The sequence below is a fragment of the Electrona antarctica genome, assembly GCF_951216825.1.
Source record: "Electrona antarctica genome assembly, chromosome: 6".
NCBI lineage: Eukaryota > Metazoa > Chordata > Actinopteri > Myctophiformes > Myctophidae > Electrona > Electrona antarctica.
The window spans coordinates 18,958,861-18,976,968 of NC_136811.1; the positions used below are offsets into that span (position 1 = coordinate 18,958,861).

The following is an 18,108-nucleotide window of genomic DNA, read 5'->3' on the forward strand; positions in this document are numbered from 1 at the left end:
ATGCCTGATTTATTGCTCAGTCTCAGGAGAAAAAACGCTTCTCTGATTACAGACTGTTTGTTCTTCATAAAGACAGAGGTCACGTGTGCTTATTTTGTCTTTGTAAATTCACCCGTCTGACATTAGCGCTGCTGAACGCATCTCTGCTGCGCTTCTCAAACCACTAAGCTATGGCCGCCCCCCAAATCTCAAAGATAGGACTAATAATTCTAGTCACTTATTACAGAATCCTGTTGTGACAAAATTAACTAGGGTTGTTTATCTGGCCTACGTATTTAAAAGCCTACAGATGTTGTCCTCACCCTCCTCTCTCCTCGTCCTCTCTCCTCTTGTCTTCCTCCTCCTCCTCACCCACTTTTACTTTAGTTCTTTTTTTCTCTCATCATTTAACCCAGACTCTGAACTCGGTGACGCCTCACCTGGACGTTGAAGAGTGCAGCATCGCGCTGCTGCCCAGGAACCGGGAGAAGAACCGCAGCATGGACGTGTTGCCTCCCGACCGCGCGCTGGCCTTCCTGGTCACCACCGAAGGCGAGAGCAACAACTACATCAACGCTGCGCTCACCGACAGCTTCCACCGGCCCGCCGCCTTCATCGTGACGCCTCACCCGCTCGCCGGCACCACGTCCGACTTCTGGAGGCTGGTGTTTGACTACGGCTGCACCTCGGTGGTCATGTTGAACCAACTCAACCAGTCCAACTCAGCCTGGGTGAGCTCTCTTGTTGTGATTACATTTCACCTTCATTTAGTCAGGGAAGGATAATTGACCTTTTGCAGACCACGGCCATCTTGCCATCAGAGTTTGGAAGCGCTCGTTTTCAGTAAAGCAATGTCCTGCTGCCTCCTGCATTATGTGCAAATTCAAAACAGGTGGTGAGTGATATCCAATAAGCACTTCCAAAGCTCCAACACTTACAAAAATAAACATGTCTACATGTATTTTTTTATGAAGCAAACACTTTACAGATAGAACGAGGATAATTCAAGCTTTTCGTACAGCTGCAATGTTGGTGACTTTGATGTTATTTAATACAATCAGATAGGCATTTTCTGTTTGGATGTATGGGCTGTCAATGGGAATTTGCACCTAGTTGACTTTAACATCGTGTGCAAACTCTCTGACTCCCTGATTACAAGAACAACAAAATAGCAACAAACAAACAAACAAACAACAAATCCAAAAGATGACAGACATTAGATACAGACATATTTCAAAGTATTAATCAATTATTGTTTTTTGGAAGCGATCAAGATAAATCAAATTATCCAGGTTTAAACACTTTGAAGTCCACCATTGGGCATAATATTGAAATACAGTTTACAGGTACAAGCAGTGACATGTTACTGTAAACATTACAAATTACGAACACACTCCATCAAAGGCAAAGCTGACCAGTGTACCATAGCTTCATCTGATTGGCTCTGCAGCAGAAATTAACGGGAAACAAAATGCCACCTTCATGCATGTTAGTCACATAATTAGTCACGTATTGCAAAATCCTGTTGTGAACTCGTAATATGGATATGTTTGTTTCTCTGTATTTGTTAGGGTGCCCCTGGCAAATCTCTCCCCTGGTGTCAGTGTTTGGAGTTTCTAGGAACGTCTCAGGGCCAGATTTACATACATCAAAGGCTCAGAACATGCTGGCCTCTGGAGCTATAGCCTACATGCCTTTTCTGGCCTAACATCAAATCCTTCTCACCTGGGAAGCTATAGTATACAGTCTGTGTCTGTCCCTCTGAGCTTAACTTGATATTCCTTAAAACAAATAGCCTGAATTGATGTGCTCTGGTAAGGTGCATGGAATTCATGTCTGGTTTACTAAGGCTGTAACTACTTATGCAACTGGCACATGTGGGAACATGGTGTGGAAGGTTCATGGTTGTCTTTGATTTCTGAGACTAATTATTGGGTGACTGAATTAATAGCCTATGTTTTGATTAGGTATGAATTGCCTCCTTTTCAACACCCATCAGTATCAGTAATTACCACCAGTTTCTAAATGCGGGGTACGTCTATGCAAAAGAAAACCTTGCACTGAGCATTAAAACCAGCAGAATGTGTAATCAACCACTTATCACATCTCCTCGCTTCCTCGCTTAAACACTTAAAGAAGACATGTGCACTTGTGATGACACTCTTGGTGTTTTGTTTTGTGATTCTTACCACTTTTCTCCCCAGTTTAATCGTTATGCCAATTCATTCCTCCCCACACACACTTCTGTGTGTTGTTGTATCCTACTGGCTCACCAGCCACACATTTAGAAAATGCACCTGTGTGCATCATTCTAAAACCACTCATAACTCACACACACAAACACACTTACCGTACACACATCATCTGCGTGTGTTCTTGAGATAAGCGTAAGAGCTGTTTGGGAAAATACGCACATGGACGTTAATGCACGTTCATGCATACAGAACTGATCCGGCCAGCAAATAATTTAAATGAAGGGACCTAAAGATGTAGGACATGTAGCTTCCTCCACACGAGACTTGTAAGAAACTGTTGGCCGAATATCAACATTTTCTTTTTCTGCTTGTCTACTGCAATTCCTGGCAATACAGTATGTGTTATCTTCTGGTATCATATCTCTCTCTCTCTCCAGCCGTGTGTCCAGTACTGGCCGGAGCCTGGCTTACAGCAGTATGGACCCATGGAAGTGGAGTTTCTGTCCATGTCAGCGGACGAGGATGTCATCACTCGTCTGTTTCGGGTCAAGAATGTCACGAGGGTGAGTTGTTCAAAATGTTTCAGCTCAGGGTTTAGTCTTTCCATTACATTCGGTGGCACTTCATACCTCCAAGATTCAATATTCAAAAACGTAATTTAATTTAATTAAATCACAAATTAAATCGATAGCTGGAATAATTATTCCCAACTGATACAGAGAAAGTTCTGCCACTCAGGTAAGACATAAACCAGTCTAGCACGATCCCATTCACCTACACCGTTTTTTACACGATCAATTAACACCTTGGAGGAGATCACCGTCAAGTCACCTGTTTACCTGACGACAACGAAAATCTTCCCGTCTAATTATGAAAAAATATCCTGTGTTTGACGGCCCTCCGCTGTCCAGTCGCTAGTCGCGATTGATTTATTTTTACCTCCCGTTGTTGTCGATCGACTCTAGAGTGGTGTGGCTATTGTTAGCTGCTACACACACATTCACAACAACTTCCGGTCCGCCGGTAAAAGTGGCCTGGGCGCTATAAACGATGGGCACATTTTATTAATGGATTAAATAGGCCCGAGCCCTCAAGGTGTTAATATGTCATGATCAGCTGTTAGAGTTCTCAATGGGCCTGAAAATGAAGGCCCGGCCCTAACTGGGCCCTACTGGACGTGTCCGAGGCTCGGCCCGGCCCGAACAATTACCATACTTTTAGGCCTGAAAACTCCCAAAACCTGAGGTGTCATTATTCGCTTTCTGTCCTCAAAGTCACGCATTCAACAAGCTTTGAATTCACTCTTCGCTAAGTCCCACCCAAGCCCGTTGTTGGCCAATACCACGTTAGCGACGGTTACTAAGGTAGAAAACTGGTCACGCTTGCATGCTGGTCAAATACCTGGCTCTCAAAGTCAGTCAGTTAGCACATAAGCGAACACAACAAAAGCTGATTCTGACAGTTTATGACATCAGGAAAACTTTTCGTCTTTTGATAGATTTATAAAGTAACTATTTTGGTTGGAGATATACAGTGAAGCGGTTCTGGTGTTCCCAACTCTCGTTTGTAAACAAGTCTCCATGCTGTTTGAGCACCCAGCTGCAGTCCCAGACATTTCTCCTAAAGTGTCTCCCTCAAACGCGTCCAAAATTGTGTATGGTGTTTGCGACAAGTGTACGAGATCAAATACATTTGTTTACATCCAACGGCCTGGATGGAAGGCTGAGACCGAGGCTACTTCAGAAGTGTGTGTACAGATTTGGACCAATCAGATCGTTTTGTAGGCAAACCGGAACTTCTTTCCACACAAGCTTGTCAGGGTTGCCAGGTCTGCTTATTTCCCGCTACTTTTGGCTTAAGGCTAATAATTAGTGTATGTAATACATTACCAAAACATTAATTATCATAGACATAGGCCTACATAGTATTTATAATGATAAATGCATACAATCTTTTTATTATGATTATATATGGTCATATTATTGTGTTTGTTTTGGCTTGTTTTTCTTGATTTGGCTTTAAGAGTTGGCTCGTTTTTGGAGGTGGGTTGGCTTATTTCTCTCACACAATGTGGCAACACTGAAGTCAAAACAAAAACAGACAAGACAACGTTGACATTTTTTATTAAAAATAAAAGTGAGTGAGTTTTCCTGATGTCATAAACGGTCAGAATCAGCTTAGTGTTCTAAAAGAGTGACTTTGAGAGCTGTTCCCCCGTTACAATGGAAGTCAATGAGAGCCTATTTTTATTTCTAATATGTACTATTAAACTGCACAACGGAGCGAAATAATTCATGGAACGGACTAGTTTGCTCATAACAAGGTAAGAAAACAAACCCTCTTTCTGAGGTCCACACATGCTGTACAGCAAATATATTTATTGACACTGCTTAAACATTTTGACCAGCATTGCAAGCGTGACCAGTTTTCTACCTTAGTAACCGTCGCTAACGTGGTATTGGCCAACAACGGGCTTGGGTGGGACTTAGCGAAGAGCTAATTGAGCAGATTGGACTTTCCGTTCCAAAAATAATGGCCAAAACATTTTGACTCGCTAATTTTCGAGCACCGATTTTCGATTGAGTTTTGGCCATTGTCACCTGTTTTTCTTTAATAACATGGGCTAGGAATTAGACAAATTAGATAACTTAGTAAAGTTCACATTGAGCTGCATCCAAGACACCCACTTCCATTTCCGTCTGCCTTACCATTAGGCCGCTAGTAGATATATATATTTTTTTCTTCACAGAAGCCGAGGCTGGCATGGCACGACTAATTAATTAGCATACATTTCGGGCTCTGTCCAGCCCGAAAATGTCAGGTCGGGTAGGGTCAGGTTCGGGCAGAATTTGAGAACTCAATCGGCTGTATCAAACGCAGCAGAGAGATCTAACAACAGCCCACATCTGAATTCATACCAATGCCATTCAAAACGTGTAGAAGTGCAGTCTCTGAACCGTGATGAGTTTGAAAACTAGACTGAAACTTTTCAAAGAATCAGGGGACAATCATGAAAGAAAATAACAGGCACTTTCTCTAGTACTTTGGCAAGAAAGGCTAATTTAGATATGGGTCTAAACATTGTTGATGATGTCAATGACAATGATATATTTCTTCAGTAGTTTATCTTCAATAGAAGATAAAGATGTCATTACGTATTGCTAAATTATCTGAAGATTACAATGCAGAAAGCTCTTTTCAAAGGAGAATTTCATGCCATTAATCATTCTCAGTAAATCTGCTGTCACACCGGATAAAGGTTTTATACACACTCACTACTACTCTTATGCTGGAAACCTTATCGACAAAAAGGACTGAAGAGCCTCACATCTCTCAGAGAAGAGACTATTTAAAGTCTGTGCACATCAGCTGGCTGGTGTGTTCACAGACATATTCAATCTCTCCCTCTCCCAAGCTGTGGTTCCTGCTGGCTTCAAAAGGTCCACCATTGTACCGGTACCCAAGCGTACAAATACATCATGTTACAATGACTGGAGACCTGTTGCCTTAACACCAATTGTCAGCAAGTGTTTTGAGAGGCTAGTGAGAGATCACATCTGCTCGGTCCTGCCCGCTACACTGGATCCATGCCAGTTTGCATACCGGAAAAACAGATCTACGGATGACGCAGTGGCCATGGCTCTCCACACCGCCCTCACTCACTTGGACAAGAGAGGGAGCAACAACAGATGTGTGCGAATGCTGTTTGTGGACTTCAGCTCCGCCTTCAACACAATTGTCCCTGCAAGACTGGACATGAAGCTCAGAGACCTAGGCCTGCACCCAACCATGTGCAGGTGGATACTGGACTTCTTGTCAAACCGTGCTCAAGTGGTGCGGATGGGGAACATAACATCCGACCCAATGACCCTCAACACTGGTGCACCCCAAGGCTGTGTGCTCAGCCCCCTCTTGTACTCTTACACTTATACACACATGACTGTGTCACCACGCACGGCTGCAACACCATCATAAAGTATGCCGATGACACCACACTCATGGGGATGATCACAGATGCCAGCGAGACGGCCTACAGAGACGAGGTCAATAAACTCGCACTATGGTGTCGGGAAAACAACCTAGCTCTCAACACTGGAAAGACGAAAGAGCTAATTGTGGACTTCAGGAGACAGAGGAGCGAGCACGCACCAATCTATATAGATGGAGTCGCAGTGGAGCGCGTCAGCGAGTTCAAGTTCCTTGGCACACACATTGATGAGGACCTTAAGTGGGCTACTCACACCACTCATGTGGTAAAAAAGGCACAACAACGCCTGTACTGCCTACGATGCTTGAAAAAGTTCAAGGTCAGCCCCCGTATCTTGAGGTGCTATAACTGCACCATTGAGAGCATCCTAACGGGTGGAACCAATGTGTGGTACGGGAGCTGCACTGTCCGCCAGCAGAAGGCACTACAGAGGGTAGTGAAAGCAGCCCAGCGTATCATTGGAGGTGAGCTTCCCTCCCTCCAGGGAATATACGAAAGCCGATGCATGGCCAAGGCGAAACGGATTGTTGAAGATGTGCATCATCCCAGCAACAGCCTGTTTGAGCCATCTAGGCGGCCACGGCCAGGCAACCGGTTCCTCAGCCTCGCCAGCCGCACACAGAGACTATGGAACACGTTCTTCTCCGCCATCAGACTCATGAACAGACACTGAACACTACAAGGCCCGGACTATATGGCAATATGTCTAAGGCTTTCTGCATTTTTGCACCTGTGATCTTGCACTTTCAGTAGTTGTGTACTTTAGAGATGTTAGTTTTAACCTGCACTTAGTTCTTTATACAGATTATTTGACACTAGACTGTAGCTGTTGTATGGTCTTTTAACGCACAATGAATTTCACGTGCCTTTTACCCTGTAACTGGTATTGTTGACAATAAAGTTGAACCTTGAACCTTGATTCTATGTATACCAGTATTCTGTAAAGCTGAATTCCGAAGACATCTGTGTGGGGCAGGTGTCAGAGTCAAACTGACATTCAGGACGTTGCTGTGCAATCTTGAATGTAGCTAAGCATTTGAACCCTTCAGATGAATAACTCTAAACATAATGTTGACAAATGTACTGTGTACCATTTTCATGTGAAACCTGCAAGTCGGTGTTGTTGTGCACTTTTGATGGCTGGAGGCACTTCTGGGCTGTGTGCTCTCAGGTGATGAGTAACAAATGCGCGCTTCAAGAGCTTCTGACTTTACAGCAGCCAGCATTTGGGTCGCTCCAGCAAGTTCCAAACGAAGAGCCTTCTTTGTCTGTAGGCTTCACTTGCTATCATGCTACAACACACAGCGTGCCTCAGTGCCTCTGTCTCTGTCCTTCTATACTGTAGCTACTTTCTTATGCACACGGCACTACTCACTCCCGTGTTGCGTCCCGCCAGTGGCAGTGTCAGGGAAGTTGTCAAATAAATACACTGCAAAACTGTAGCCTGAAGAGCAGGTCGGCAGAACATTAAACAATTTATTCATAGCTCCCTATTATACATGCTGCAAAGGACATATTTGAATTCACCAGGCCAGGAAATTGAACCAGCACTGCTGGGATTTCCATAAAGCCACCTATAATGGTGAAGATGTACACCGTAGCCACTCCCCATACGGTGGGAAAACACAGTAGAGAAGCACATTGACATGCATGCAGTAAAGGTCAGTCTCACTCCCTTTTTTCAATTTCCTCCTGTCATTACCTTCGATGGGCGTCTTCCCTGCCTTTCATGCGTCCGTTGGCATACTAAAGAGGGGCTTTGATTGGAATGCATGCCATATTTCTCAGCAGAGGAGTTATTCCCCAGAGCCTCTGCTGTTTTTGTTCATAAAACCATAACGGACATTTAAATTAAATGAAGTACCTGGCGTGAGGAAAATTGGTAAGAAATCATGAACAAAAACAAAACGGGGCACTGCAAGAAAAATAGCGCTAAATGGAAGTGTCCAGTTTGTCCTCTCGTTGGAGAAACACTTGTGTGCGCGTGGCATGCGGTAGCGAGGGGTATGTACCCTCAAAGGTGCTCATTGCCTCTTGCCTTAAAAAAGGTTGGTTTAGTGATTTTTCTCATGCATATAATATGAATTCGCACAAGAACACAAGAAGCGCCCGCAGATGGGATCACCGTGGAGTGCTTTAGGAATGCCAGTGCAGGGTGGCAGCGGTGCCCACAGAGCCCTCCCTCCTGTGCTGACTGTGACTGGCATCCTCAGCTCCCCTGCCAGCTGGCCTTGGCATTCTCCTTACACTGGCACAGGCACACACACACACACACACACACACACACACACACACACACACACACACACACACACACACACACACACACACACACACACACACACACACACACACACTAACTAAGATGATGTAGCTTTATTCTGCGCTCTCTCTCTATCTCGCTCTCTATCTCTAGCACATGTTTTCCTGTGTGTGTGATGAAGTCATACAAATAAAAGAGGAATGCATGGTAAGCATTATATGGAGGTGTAAAATACACACCTGTATAGTAGCTCACATTCCTCTGTGTGTCGTCAGGTGTCTTTACAGCCCAGTTTATACATGACTAACGACGTTCCACTGCTCCTTAAGTGTGAGCTGACGTTCACCGGGGGCGTGGCTATGTATGAGCACACCGGGACCTCTCAGCCCCCTGCCCAGCAATACACCCATAAATCTAAGAGTCACACTGCTGACAGTGCACGCACGCACGCACGCACGCACGCACGCACGCGCGCACGCACGCACGCACGCACGCACGGACACACACACTAAGATGATGTAGCTTTATTCTGCGCACTCTCTCTCTCTCTCACACACACACACACACGCATACACACACAAGTGTTAAATGGCACATACAGAAACTTGTCCACCCAGCAAGCACTTGCAGCTGTATGCTGACGGATGCAGAGACACTGGAATGTGGAATGCAAACAGCATTGTGCAGGCATCCAGGCGTACACACACACACACACACACACACACACACACACACACACACACACACACACACACACACACACACACACACACACACACACACAGCTATTGTTTATGAGCTGTGTTGTCTTCCTCAGCTCCAGGAGGGCCAGCTGGTCGTGTGCCAGTTCCAGTTCCAGCGCTGGTCAGCGTACCGTGACGTGCCCGACTCCAAGAAGGCCTTCCTCAACCTGCTGGCTCAAGTGCACAAGTGGCAGAGGGAGTGTGGAGAGGGACGCACCGTTGTCCACTGCCTGTGAGTCACCTGGTGTCTGTGATGCATTAGAAACATTCTTACAATGCATTAGAAACATTTGTATAATGTATTATAACGTTCTTATAATGTATCAAAACATTATAATGCATTATAAACATACTTACAATCCATTATAATCCACTTATAACACTGATTAAGTATATGACTAAGACAACTGGCGATCACCCTGGAAGGAAGGAGAGCTACCAACAATGCCCTCCCTCCACCAATGCCCAGACACTCACCCATTTTGTAAGAGCAGGACAACCCCCAACAAAGCCATCTGCAAGAGTTGAAACAACCATCCTAGACTCTGCCCGAGACTGGAGGATGCTGGTTGATCTAGACAAGTAACTCGTCTTCCCGCCTGAGATCATTACAACTAACCTCAGGCCGGACCTGGTCTTGTGGTCAACCGCCCAGAAGTCTGTTTTCATTGTTGAACTAACTGTACCATGGGAAGCTGCGGTTGGTGAAGCATACGAACACAAACAACTGAAGTACTCTGAAATAGCAGCCGAGGCAGAACAACGCGGCTGGCGTGCCCAGGGTACTTCCGGTTGAGGTCGAGTGTAGAGGATTTGTTGCCACCTCCACAACCAAGCTTCTTAAGGGGATGGGAGTGCGAGGACAGGCGTTCCGCAAAGCCGTCAAGTCGCTGTCAGAGGCTGCCGAACGAAGCAGCAGCTGGCTATGAATCAAGAGAAAGGACCCCAACTGGGCTGCAAAATGAACATGGAGGGGTAAAAGCTGAGGGGGGCACACCTGGGACGCCAGGTGTCGCCATTGAGCCCTTTGGAGGTGTCGTGGGCCTATCAACGAAACACCTATGAAGGAGGGTGCCCACCTGATGACCTCAGTGAAGCTTTTACCCCCTCCCCACTCGATGCCAAGTTCTGATTATCTAAGGGATTGTACTATCTAGTCCTATAAGCTCAACTAGCTGTCCACTTCCTGTAAGACACCTGATGAATGCTTCATTCATGTTCCAATCTGGGAACCCATCGGCAAAAAAAAGAAAAAACAGCACCCTCTGCTGTTTGTTGAATTTGCCTTTGAATTTGCCTCTGGGGGCAGAACCCAGTAGAGTGTGTATAACAGGATGTTGGCCCGTTTGGCCCTGCCTCAGCCCTCCACTTCCTGTGGTGTGCCTGTGTTTTCATTCCCCCTATCAACAGTCTATACACATTCTGAATGGCCTTGCTGACAGATTCGGTAGCGCAGCACGGAATCTGTTCTTGAGATATTTATTCATGTTCTAACACTATGAAGCAGTATAAACATTCTTATAATGCAACAGTAGCTGCTTATAACGGACTCATTTTAGTTATAAGCACTCATAAAGTAGCCATAATGCTTTACAACAATAACCATAAACATTCATCTTATAATAACGTAAGGATTAATTCATACATTTGCTGTAATTCAGGCCAGGATTTCCCCTGTGTTACCCTGCGTGCGTGTCTTACCACTTTACTCTCTTGTTGTCATAAGCCCCCTGGTTGGAGCAGAGCCCCCTGATGAATATGAATAGATGCTGCAGAATTGGTCTGCCAGCATCACTCAGCACTGTCACATGGCGTTAGCCGCGACAACCGGGACAGAGATTATGGAGATGAAATCAATGATGTCTTCATACAGAAAGCCTTGGTTCTGGACACAGTGAATCCTACACTGCCAAAGCACTGAGGACGATTGATGTTCTTAATATTGCTGCTATTGGCTGCTGGGTCTGCCCTGCCCTTCTCTGACTTCACCTCTGGAGAGAGGAAGTGTGGCAGTGGTTTATTGATTATGGCCTTTCATTTATGATAACCTGGACAATACCTCTGGCAGGATGTCGCATAATGTGGCCGTTTCTCACTTTTCACTTGCTTGTAGCGTTTCGTCTTTGACCATTTCTCTATGAAGACACAGTGTGTCCATATGAACCAGTATCAAGTGATGTAGGAGACACAAGCACGGATATTTGATCAACAATGTGTTGATTTCATTCCTGGAAACATGTGAAAAAACATGAGGGTGATTCTCGGTTGTTACTGTGTTTTATCTGTGATAAATCCATACTCTACTGTATACATTACAGCTGGGGTTCGAACCAGGCTCTACTGTACCTCCTACTGCCACCCCTACTGATATGAAACAGCTCTTATTGTTGTCTCCACCAGGCCGAAGGCATGGGGAGAGAGTATGTTTTGCACTCCGTCCGTGTGTGTGTCCTTCCTTCCGTCCGTCCGTCCGTCCTTCCGTCCGTCCGTTATCAGCTAATCTCCGGCACCGTTGGCCCGATTTATGCCAAATTGTGCACACACACTCCCTGGATGCCAACGACGAACCTCTGCCCCAAATATTCCTCAACGGCCTGTTATAGCGCCACCATGAGGCCGATTTTGGCAAAACACATTTCTGTAGATAACTCACATTTTATCCATACATCACACAATTCGGTATACACTATCTTCATAGTCATGTGATCAACACAGATCTGCACAATTTCCCATCTTCCATCCTGATTGGCTAAGATTGGCTTCCAAAGCTCACATGATTGGTCCGTTTCTAACAAAATGCCACAAATCACAAACACAGTGTCCAATTTCTATCAAATTATACACGCACATTTCCACTAGGCCGAGGACGACATGCCACTATTTCTTTCCCAAATCAGCCTCAGGGTGGCGCTATAACAGGCCAATTCCTGCTTTTACCTATAACTGCATCGACAACTTATGTATACGCACTCCCTAGAGGCCATGGAAAAACATTTTCCCTGCATCCCTCCACATCTGCCGGTTATAGCGCCACCATGAGGCCGATTTCTGCAAAACACATTGTTTATGTTAGTCGCACAGATTTCATCCAAATCTCACGCAAATCGGTACACATGATCTCTGTAGTCATGTGATCAAGACGAGCCTGTTGGATTTGGATTTTGTCAGAATTCTATCCTCAGAGATGCTATGAGTGATCTGGCTCTGCATTTCCTCAACAAAATGAAGAAAATTGTTGCAAGAAACAAAAAAACATGTTTATATTACTCCTAAACATTTTGCCAAACATCACACACACTCCTATCCTCCTGGTGGAGACCTGTGCCCAGAAGGGCACTTTTTCTAGTTTCCATTGTTATGGTTGTTTAGCATTATTGTTGTTGCACATTGTACCTATTGAGCGTTCACACCTGCGATTGTGTTCATCTAGAGAGGACTAGTTCAACACAAAGTGAACATTTGCTGATCTCTCAAAGCCTGTATAAACAGAATACTGTATGTCATAGACATGGGAAAGAAAAAATATTTTCCATTCTCTCGTGGTTGGTATGGTTAGAATTCATGTCGTCATGATTGTCCTGTGAGTGTTTCGGTTAGATGATATGCTATCTGCTCAAAAAATGTAGTCACTGTCACCTTGAAAAGGGTTCTAAGCAACAAATTGCTGGGCACAGCAATTTACTGGTTCCAACTGACGCTGGGTAGGATCGACCTATATTTATTATCCTGATAAAGTTGCCAGAAACAACTCGATGTGGAGTAAAGACATAAATCAGATGTTTAAATCAGAGCTCATTTATATGATTCAGATTAATTGAATTTGGTTAAGGATGAAAGAAAGTGGCTCATGTAACCACATGTGCACCGCCGCATAATTGTGCACCATGGCATTGTCAACATGGATGGACAAACGGACCTGTGACCATTGTGTTGTTGCCCACAGAAACGGCAGTGGCCGCAGTGGGACCTTCTGTGCCTGCACCATTCTGCTGGAGATGATCCAGTACCAGAACATGGTGGACATCTTCTATGCTGTCAAGACGCTACGCAACTCCAAACCCAACATGCTGGAGTCTCTGGTAAGAGGTGGCTTTCATTCAAATACACCAGGGGTTCTCAACGTTTTTGGCCGGGGACCCCCGGAAATGCTTTGGCAATGTCTCGGGACCCCCGCCCCGCCCCCTCCCGACCCCCAATATAAATTGACTGCTACAATAACCTTAAACCATTTTGGGCGGGAACCCCTTTTGGTGTTTTAAGCATTGTTATAATTTAGCTATTGAAAAATAGCAGATCTACAAGCTCATAGCACGCCACCGAGTGGCGCGCTACGAGCTTGTAGATCTGCTATTTTTGAAAAATCGTGAAAATATTTTAATTTTTTATTTTTTTTAAATAATTTGGGGACCCCCTAAAATAATTTGGCGACCCCCCGAGGGGTCGCGACCCACGGGTTGAGAACCCCTGAAATACACCACTAGGAGGTGTTACGGATGCAAAGAAAATGTGTCTGGCCAGGCACAGATTTGGCCACAAATGAATGAGCAAAAAGCCTGTTAATTATGTTTAATACGATATTGCACACTGCCAAACGTCTAGACCCCTCACAGATTTCAACATCTAACAGACTGTGTTGGCTTGAAAACCCTGAATCACAGCTTTCCGACTATATAGTACAATCTTTATTGTTTGATTTTCTTCCTCAGGACCAGTACCGATTTTGCTACGACTTCATCCTGGAGTACTTGGACTGCTTTGAAGGGAGCTAGCAACATGTTTACTGTGGGCTGTGGATTGTGTCTGGGACTCTCAGTGGCCATGCTTCTCAGGCGAATGCTGCCTGCACTGCAGGAGCATGGAGCTTGTTCTCGGTAGCTCTCCATGAGTGGATTATTCTCTACTGTAAATAAAAGAAAACAGTAAGTAGTCCACACTTGTTAATTAACTTTAGCCTACTTACTGCATTACTTACTGAGTTCAATTAGGACCTGGTGTTACGTACTGTATATATAAAGCTTTATTTGTATAGCACCTTTTATGAACAGGGTCACAGAGTACTTAACAGAAAGAAACATAAAACATAGCATAGATCAAATAACACAGCAGACATCATATAAAGTATATACTGCACGCGCACACACACACACACACACACACACACACACACACACACACACACACACACACACACACACACACACACACACACACACACACACACTGTTTTAAAAAACAATTAGGGGGGGGGGGGTGTCGGGTCATGTATTATGTCTGATGTCTGCATGTTCTCTGGAGTGATTCAGAGGGGTGTGTGATGCCGTGCACAGACACACGTCAGTTTGAGGGTGAGAAGCATGCAACTGTATATGTAGTTGATCATGTTTTTTCATTAGAGGGATGGCAGTGGGTAGAGTGGCCGCATGGCCGGGCTCCCCCAGAGTTAGTGTTGAAGTGTCCTTGAGCAAGACACTGAACCCCTAATTGCTCCCGATGAGCAGTTAGGTGCCTTGCATGGTTTCCTCGGGTGAATGAATGCAATACACAATCTATGTAAATATATTTTACTACCAGAAGAGCTTCTCAGTTGCTCAAACATGGGTATTTCTGTTTTGTTCTCTTGATGTAGTCCACTAACCATGGACTGCAGGAAGAGAGGAGAGAAGCTGGACTCCATCTACATCACCCGGTCAGCTGAGTCAGCAGCTTCAAGTTCCTCTGCGCCCGCATCACCGAGGACAGCTCCTGCATGGACGAGCACACAGGCCCTGTGGTGAAGAAGGCACAGCAAGGCCTCTTTCACTTCAAGTTACCCTGATGAACCCCTCCCACCCCTGTATGATGATGCATCATTTATCGACACAAGACTGAGTGACTTGGTCAGTCCTTTGTGCCGTTAGCCATGAAGCTCCACCAAGCCCCCTTACGCTGTGTTCTGGTTTTGGATGAATGACTCCTGCTTTATTCTGGCACATTTGCTCATGAACTACTGACGTGTCTACTAGATGCCTGCTTATGTTAAAGGAGCACTTCACACACTTTGAAGCTTGTCTTGATACAATTGGACCTAAAGCTCATTATAAGATCCTATTTCAGGTACTCACTCTGCGCCTCATTTGTCATTTGTGTACAGCATTAGTGAGGAAAATTATATGAATATATGGTTTAAAATGGGTGAAGTGGTCCTTTAACTGTTGTAAATATGTCTCTGTCGATGGATTGAATATTTCTTATATTCACTGTACATAGTTAACCATATTCCCACTGTGTAGCAGTAGCTGGCTGACACTACATATGTCAGCCTTTCATTATTATTCACTGTTGATATTCTGTACATATATACAGTACATGATAGATGTATGCCCATATTATTGGTGATAGATTGTACAGGTACGTATGCCTACATTTACTGTATATTTATATCTAACCTGGTCAGAAGGCTATAGGTTAGACTTATTTTTTTTAGATATTCTTTTTTTATCGTACAATTTTTTTATTCATATATAGATATAGTATTGTGCGTGTGCGTGTGTGTGTGTGTGTGTGTGTGTGTGTGTGTGTGTGTGTGTGTGTGTGCGCGCGCGCGTGCGCGCGCGTGTCTTTTTAAATGAAACTTAAGGTCTAATGTGTCTGTGTGTCTGCTTATGTATGAAGAACTTTGTGTTTTGAAAAATGCATAGAAATAAAATGTATTGTTATCAGTGTAGTTGTGTTATTGAAATGGGTTTGGTACATAATTACAATAAAATATGAATCTTTGTTGGAAAACCTCTAATATAAAATTAAATTAGGCTGACGTCACATTTCTCCAACAGAGCAGGACCCCTCAGAAACATGTGCCACCTCTCAGCCTGCGCGCCTGAAGAATGTTGGGGCAGGACCAAAAATGTAAAAATGTTATACAAATATTTCATTTGGACCCAAATTAAATGTACAGAGGGCATGGTGTCATGCATGTAAAGAAAGAAACTCTGGAAACTGCCCTTGTTTAAGGCAGTGGGTGCTCAACTTTAAATATAACTTAACTCATAAACCAACAAAGTGGAAAAAGCGGCACTCCAAAATAAAAGATGCAAGACTGGCTCAGATGCATTGTCTCATGTCTTATTGAGAACGCTGAATAAGGCGTCATACATATTTACCATCTGATCTACAAATCATGTGGAAAAGACCAACGTGATCTACAAATAATGTGAACAGGATGGGACTTAGATCTACAGATAATGGCATGGGACTGTTGTTGGAATTAGACCTACAAATCATGGGGAAGGGACCGTCAATGCAATTAGATCTACAAATGGGCCTAATGGGGATGGGACTGTCGATGGAATTAGACCTACAAATTATGGGGATGGGATCGACTGTCTAGATCCCATTTTTTGTGGTTGATCTACAAATCATATCGTTTTCCTTTCTACTTGCTGCTTGTCGGATTGCCTTGAAACTTCACCCACACACTCTCTGAGGGGTGTGGATTTCAATGATGCAACCCGGAAGTGCCCTTACCATCTGAACGCAAGTTCGCACAGGTAATATAGGTATGACGGTGGACCTGGGTGCTGCAAGTGCATCACTGCTTCTCTGTTTACAGAGAAGATTGTGTGCACATCTTTTGCCTGTATTTAGGCGCTTTAGGTGCTGAATGTCAAGGCATCAAAGCAAACATCAAGGAGAAGAAAGGAACATCCGCAACAGTGTTGACAAATGCTGTATGTGTACACTCCGTAAAACATTTGTTTTACTGAGCACACATACATCATTTGGTATTATATAGACCTACCAAAATATAAATATATTCAAGAAATTCCAATGACTATTGGACGTCCAAGAATTACTTTAGTCCAGGACAGCCCTAATATCCATATTCATTGGGGATTCATTCATATATTCATTGGCAATAAACCCAGTTATTCAGAGACCCAGTTGCACATTCATAACGTCTCTGTAGCATAACTATAAACCTCTCTCACCCAACCAGGTGATTATCCCTACATTGAAGTCATTCACATTCATCTCCACACCGTTGACTGTGTGGATTCACCAGAGCTGTTAGAAGCGTTGGTGTTTATCTGGAGCAGAGTGTAGTTGCTGCGTTGCACTATTTCTCCATGTGCTTCTCTATTCTTCCTCTACAGTACAGTTCAATGAGCAGCTTATCAGCCCCAAGCAGTTTGTTCACCTGGCAGGGAAAGACACTATCAAGGACTGGAAGAGGGCCATCCATTCTGGGAGGGGTTATGCTCAGGTAGAGAAATAAAACAAACACCTCATTATCAACACTGATCACCGTCTGGGTGACAGCTGTAAAGGACACCCTGCCAAAACATTCCAGAGACTGTGAGTAAGCAGTGCCATTGTGGCAGGAGGGTCAAATAACATGCAGGCTAATAAGGCTAGCAAACCACTGAGACTCTCTCTCTCTCTCTCTCTCTCTGCCTTTTCATGTTGGCACTTGTTCTTTGGTAGAACTGTGAATCATTATACTTGCTCAGTATGTTCCTTCTTCACCCTTGCGTGTGTGTGTGTGTGTGTGTGTGTGTGTGTGTGTGTGTGTGTGTGTGTGTGTGTGTGTGTGTGTGTCTGATGATTAAAGCACTGATAGATTTCTACCAGCATGACACTGTTTCCACCAAAACCTGTTGCAGCATTGTTGTTGTGCTATTGATCAACAGCTCCCGTCTCCCTCCAGGGGGCGCTGCCCAGGGGACCCAGCCCCTCATCTGTGACTGCTGACCCTCCAGGAGGACAGTCAGCTGGCTCCCATGGCAGGTAAACACAACCCCAGACTCATTGCCATTGACAATGACAGCTTTCTATAGATGTTTCTCTCACTTCTGCTTTGGATGCAGTATTCTGTCACACCAATGAAAGGATTCACACACGCGCGTGTGTACGCGGCACGCACACACACAAAAATACCTTTCACGATTCATTCAGAATTAA

The 18,108-nt window shown here is 44.5% G+C and overlaps 1 protein-coding gene across 4 annotated transcripts in view; it reads left to right on the plus strand.

Moving 5' to 3' along the window:
* LOC306924495 (receptor-type tyrosine-protein phosphatase U-like) overlaps positions 1-15,860 on the plus strand; it is a 164,963-nt gene extending 149,103 nt beyond the window's left edge. For all 4 annotated transcript variants that reach the window (XM_079503013.1, XM_079503014.1, XM_079503015.1 and 1 more), the window contains 6 exons: positions 396-710; positions 2,612-2,737; positions 9,243-9,400; positions 13,112-13,247; positions 13,875-14,087; positions 14,795-15,860. In XM_079503013.1, coding sequence (XP_079359139.1) covers positions 396-710; positions 2,612-2,737; positions 9,243-9,400; positions 13,112-13,247; positions 13,875-13,937 — 798 coding nt within the window. In that variant the 3' untranslated portion in view covers positions 13,938-14,087; positions 14,795-15,860. The remainder of the gene's footprint in view (positions 1-395; positions 711-2,611; positions 2,738-9,242; positions 9,401-13,111; positions 13,248-13,874; positions 14,088-14,794) is intronic.
* The last annotated feature ends 2,248 nt before the right edge of the window (positions 15,861-18,108 follow it).